The sequence below is a fragment of the Nicotiana attenuata genome, chromosome 2, assembly GCF_001879085.1.
Source record: "Nicotiana attenuata strain UT chromosome 2, NIATTr2, whole genome shotgun sequence".
Lineage (NCBI taxonomy): Eukaryota > Viridiplantae > Streptophyta > Magnoliopsida > Solanales > Solanaceae > Nicotiana > Nicotiana attenuata.
Window position 1 is genome coordinate 24,450,148 of NC_031990.1, and position 5,437 is coordinate 24,455,584.

General features: G+C 49.7%; 1 protein-coding gene across 1 annotated transcript; it reads left to right on the plus strand.

Moving 5' to 3' along the window:
• LOC109222874 (RNA-directed DNA polymerase homolog) lies at positions 3,858 to 4,277 on the plus strand (the record flags this gene model as incomplete). The annotated part of the gene is made up of 1 exon (XM_019387171.1): positions 3,858 to 4,277. A coding segment is annotated over exon 1 (420 nt), but the record flags the coding sequence as incomplete, so codon positions are not given.

The window sequence follows — 5,437 nt, forward strand, 5'->3', positions numbered from 1 at the left end:
GCTTCTATGCGTTGTAAACACCTTGTGAAGGATATTGTGATTGTGGAACTTCGTGGAGCATTGGCTCGGTCTGAAATACAAATGGTGAGAGTATATGAGATGAGAAACGCCTTGGAGCTTAACACGAGTGCTAATGAGAACTAGGATATGAAAATGAAAGAAAAAGAGAAATAACGATTTACTCTTGCATGGTTGTTATTGGTTATTTGTGTTCCCTTGTTGGGATTTCCTTCCAAATACTTGTTTACTCCCTTGCCCTTTATTTGTCACTGTTGCTTGGGCAAGGTTGAGAGGTAGACATTACGGATCGGGTTGCGCGCCGCAACAATGTTATGTGAGGATCAGGTTGCACGCCGCAACAGTGATAATTGTGGATCGGGTTGCACGCCACAACAGTGATAATTGTGGATCGGGTTGCACGCCGCAACAGTGGTAATTGTGGATCGGGTTGCACGCCGCAACAGTGATAATTATGGATCGGGTTGCACGCCGCAGCAGTGATAATTGTGGATCGGGTTGCACGCCGCAATAGTGATTATATTGGATCGGGTTGCACGCCGCAACAGTGTTGGAATATATTAGGGTCGGGTTGCGCGCCGCAACAGTTATTGATACAAATGTGTTTAGTGTTGGTATTAGCTTCTTGTTCGCCGGAAATTATAAATTGCACCTAGATTGATTACTTTGGATTTACTGTTAATATTGTTATCTCCCCACAGCGTGTTTCCCCTCCCATACTGTTAGTTGCCTTGTACTTCAATTTCCGCTGTATATTTATAATTGCACAGGTTTACGTAGGGTCCAGTCTAGCCTCGTCACTACTTCGCCGGGGTTAGGCTAGACACTTACCAGCACATGGGGTCGGTTGTGTTGATGCTACACTCTATGCATTTTTGCACAGGTCCAGGTATTGAGCAGCAGCAGCAACATTAGCACGGGGGCAAACCTTCAGTCCAGAAAGACCCGAGGTAGCTTGTAGGCGTCCGCAGGCCCGGCGTCTCCCTTCTATCTTTACATTTGGCTGTCATCTCATTGTACCCGAGATAAACAGATTATGTTCTTTCAAACTTTGTATGTAGTACTCCTTAGATGTTCGTGAGTATGTGACTCCAGTCCCGGGGTAGAGACGTATGTCGGAATTTCTGTATTTTATTCAGTTATATAAATTTAAGTCTTCCGCTAATGATTTTAATTCCTTCGCCTTTATTTAATGCCATTAATTGTTAAAAAGGAACAGGTGTTTAATGAAATTGCTAATTAAGTTGGCTTGCCTAGCTCCTATTAGTAAGCGCCATCACGACCCTCGAGGGTGGGAAATCCGGGTCGTGACAAGTTGGTATCAGAGCTCTAGTTTACATAGGTCTCACAACTTACGGACAAGCTTAGTAGAGTCTGAGGGATCGGTACGGAGACGTCTGTACTTATCCCCTAGAGGCTGCCAAGTTAGGAAAAATCTCTCCTTTGTTCTTTTTTGTCGTGCGGTGTGGTTTTTCAATACTAATTGAAATTCTACTCTGTTTCCTCGCAGATGGCGAGAACACGCGCTTCCTCATCTACAGACCAGCAGTCCGAGCCCCAGGCAGCTCCCGCTGGGGGCAGAGGACGAGGCCATGCTAGAGGCCGAGGTAGGGGCAAAGCTCAGCCCCGAGCAGCAGCACCAGCGGCGGAGCCTCAGGTCGATTTTGACAAGGAGGTTCCGGCCCCAGTCCCAGCAGTGCCAGTGGGCCCAGCTCAGGTCCCAGAGGGGTTTATATCCACCCCAGTTCTTCAGGACGCTTTGGTCAGATTGGTAGGCTTTGTGGAGAGCGTTACTAGAGCGGGTTTGCTTCTAGTAGCACCAGCCACTTCTCAGGCTGGAGGAGGAGTTCAGACTCCTGCTACACGTACTCCGGAGCAGGTAGCTCCCCAGGCTCAGGTTCCAGTGGTTCAGCCAGCTGTGGCAGCTCACCTGGGTATTGTGACTCAGACCGGCGATGGAGCGGCTATGTCCGCAGATGCTTTGTGGAGACTGGATAGGTTCACCAAGCTCTTCACCACCACATTCAGCGGTGCTTCTTCAAAGGACCCCCGGGATTTCTTATATAGCTGCCATGAGGTTCTTCGGAACATGGGCATTGTGGAGTCTAATGGAGTTGATTTTGCTGCGTTCCGTTTATCCGGGTCCGCCAAGACTTGGTGGAGGGACTTCTGTTTAGCTAGACCAGCGGGGTCGCCGTCTTTGACTTGGGATCAGTTTTCAGAGTTGTTTCTGGAGAAGTTTCTTCCCGTTACTTAGAGGGATGCTTATCGGAGGCAGTTTGAGCGCCTCCAGCAAGGGTCTATGACGGTCACTCAGTATGAGACCCGGTTTATCGATCTAGCTTGCCATGCTCTTGTCATACTCCTTACTGAGAGGGAGAGGGTGAGGAGATTTATTGATGGTTTGATTCAGCCAATTCGTCTCCAGATGGCTAGGGAGACTGGTAGTGAGATCAGCTTTCAGGAGGCGCCCAATGTAGCCCGCCGAGTTGAGATGGTTCTGGCACAGGGGGGTAGCCATAGAGCAGAAAAAGAGACCCCGTCACTCAGGTCGTTTCAGTGGTGCCTCATCTGGAGGCAGGGATTCTTATGATAGGGGTCAGCCCTCCAGGACTTTCCAGTCAGCCCTCCAGGTTTCTCAGGGTGCCCCAAGTGATCGTGGTTTCCGTGGGCATTATTCTGATCAGCACTCCCTCAGTGTACCGTCAGCTCCCATCAGTGCACCGCCACTTCAGAGTTTCCGTGGAGGCCATTCAGGTTGCCAGGGCCAGCCACAACGTTCAGAGGGGTGTTATGAGTGTGGTGAGTATGGTCACATCAGGAGAGCTTGCCCGAGATTGAGGGGTACTCAGTCGAAGCAGCAGGGTCCCCGTCCTATGATTCAGGCACCGGATGCTCCACAGCCAGCTAGAGGTGGAGGTAGAGGCCATAGAGGTAGAGGTAGAGGCCATAGAGGTGGAGCTCAGACCTCCAGGGGCGGAGGTAAGCTAGCAGTAGATCGACCTAGGGATACAGTTCAGGGTGGTGGGGCCCAGCCCCATTACTATGCACTCCAGGCTAGGCCCGAGGCAGAGGCCTCAGATGCGGTGATCACAGGTACGGTTCTGGTTTGTGATCGAGATGCTTTAGTACTATTTGATCCAGGGTCTACGTATTCATATGTTTCATCTTATTTCGCACCATGCTTGGTCATGCCTAGTGATGTTTTGGGTATTCCGGTATATGTGTCTACACCGGTGGGTGACTCTATCGTGGTCGACCGAGTCCATCGTTCGTGTGTTGTAGTGATTGGGGGTCTTGAGACCCGTGTAGACTTGTTGCTCTTAGATATGATTGACTTTGATATCATTCTGGGTATGGATTGGTTATCACCCTATCACGCTATCTTGGACTGCCATGCCAAGACCGTGACTTTAGCCTTGCCGGGTATGCCTCGCTTATAGTGGAGAGGGACTCCAGGTCATTCTACCCGTAGTGTCATATCGTACGTGAAGGCTCGACGTATGGTCGAGAAGGGGTGTCTGGCCTATTTGGCCTATGTTCGTGATTCCAGTGCTGAGGTCCCTCCCATAGATTCTATGCCTATTGTCCGGGAGTTTCCCGATGTTTTTCCTTCGGACCTGCCGCGTATGCCGCCCGATAGAGATATCGATTTTTGTATTGATTTGGCTCCAGGCACCCAGCCCATTTCTATTCCGCCATATCGTATGGCCCCGCCGGAGCTGAAGGAGTTAAAGGACCAATTGCAGGATCTATTAGATAAGGGTTTCATTAGACCCAGTGTTTCGCCTTGGGGCGCGCCAGTGTTATTCGTCAAGAAGAAGGATGGGTCGATGCGGATGTGTATAGATTACCGGCAATTGAACAAGGTAACAATTAAGAATAAGTATCCACTGCCGAGGATTGATGATTTGTTCGACCAGCTTCAGGGTGCCAGGGTATTTTCCAAGATTGACTTGAGATCTGGCTACCACCAGTTGAGGATTAGGGCATCCGATGTCCCTAAGACAGCTTTCCGTACTCGGTACGGGCATTACGAGTTCTTGGTCATGTCATTTGGGTTGACCAATGCCCCAGCAGCATTCATGGAGTTGATGAATCGAGTATTCAGGCCATATTTGGACATGTTCGTGATAGTCTTTATTGATTATATTTTGGTGTACTCCCGCAGCCAGGAGGAGCATGAGCAGCACCTTAGAGTGGTTCTTCAAACTCTGAGGGATAGTCAGTTATATGCCAAGTTCTCCAAGTGTGAGTTCTGGTTGAGTTCAGTAGCATTTCTGGGTCACGTTGTATCAGCTGAGGGTATTCAGGTGGACCCGAAAAAAATAGAGGCAGTCAAGAACTGGCCTAGACCAGTATCAGCTACGAAGATTCGGAGTTTCTTGGGGTTAGCAGGCTACTACCGTCGGTTTGTGGAGGGGTTTTCATCTATTGCAGCCCCGATGACCAGGTTGACCCAGAAGGGTGCCCAGTTCAGATGGTCGGAGGAGTGTGAGGCGAGCTTTCAGGAGCTCAAGACAGCCCTGACTGTGGTCTTGCCCACAGGATCTGGGCCTTATACCGTCTATTGTGATGCTTCCCGTATTGGACTTGGTGCAGTATTGATGCAGGATGGCAAGGTTATAGCCTATGCTTCGAGGCAGTTGAAGATTCATGAGAAAAACTATCCAGTGCATGATTTAGAGTTGGCGGCTATTGTCCACGCCTTGAAGATATGGAGGCACTATTTGTATGGCGTGGCATGTGAGGTGTTCACTGACCACAAGAGTCTTCAGTACTTGTTCAAGCAGAAGGAGTTGAATTTGAGACAGAGGAGGTGGTTGGAGTTGTTGAAGGATTATGATGTCACTATTTTATATCATCCGGGGAAGGCCAATGTGGTGGCCGACGCTTTGAGTAGGAAGTCAGCCAGCATGGGCAGTCTTGCTTATGTTCCAGTCAGTCAGAGACCGCTTGCTTTGGACGTTCAGGCTTTAGCCAATCAGTTCGTGAGACTGGATGTTTCTGAGCCCAGTCGTGTGTTAGCTTGTACAGTTGCTCGCTCTTCGTTATTGGAGCGTATCCGTGATCGGCAGTTTGATGATCCCCATTTATGTGTCCTTAGAGACACGGTGCAGCGAGGAGGTGCCAAGCAGGTTACCTTAGGTGACGATGGTGTTTTGAGATTGCAGGGGCGAATTTGTGTGCCCAATGTCGATGGGATTCGAGAGTTGATTTTAGAGGAGGCCCATAGCTCCATGTACTCTATTCACCCGGGCGCCGCGAAGATGCATCGGGACTTGCGGCAGCATTATTGGTGGCGTAGGATGAAGAAGGATATCGTAGCATATGTGGCTCGTTGTTTGAATTGTCAGCAGGTTAAGTACGAGCATCAGAGGCCTGGTGGTTTACATCAGAGGATTGAGCTTCCCGAGTG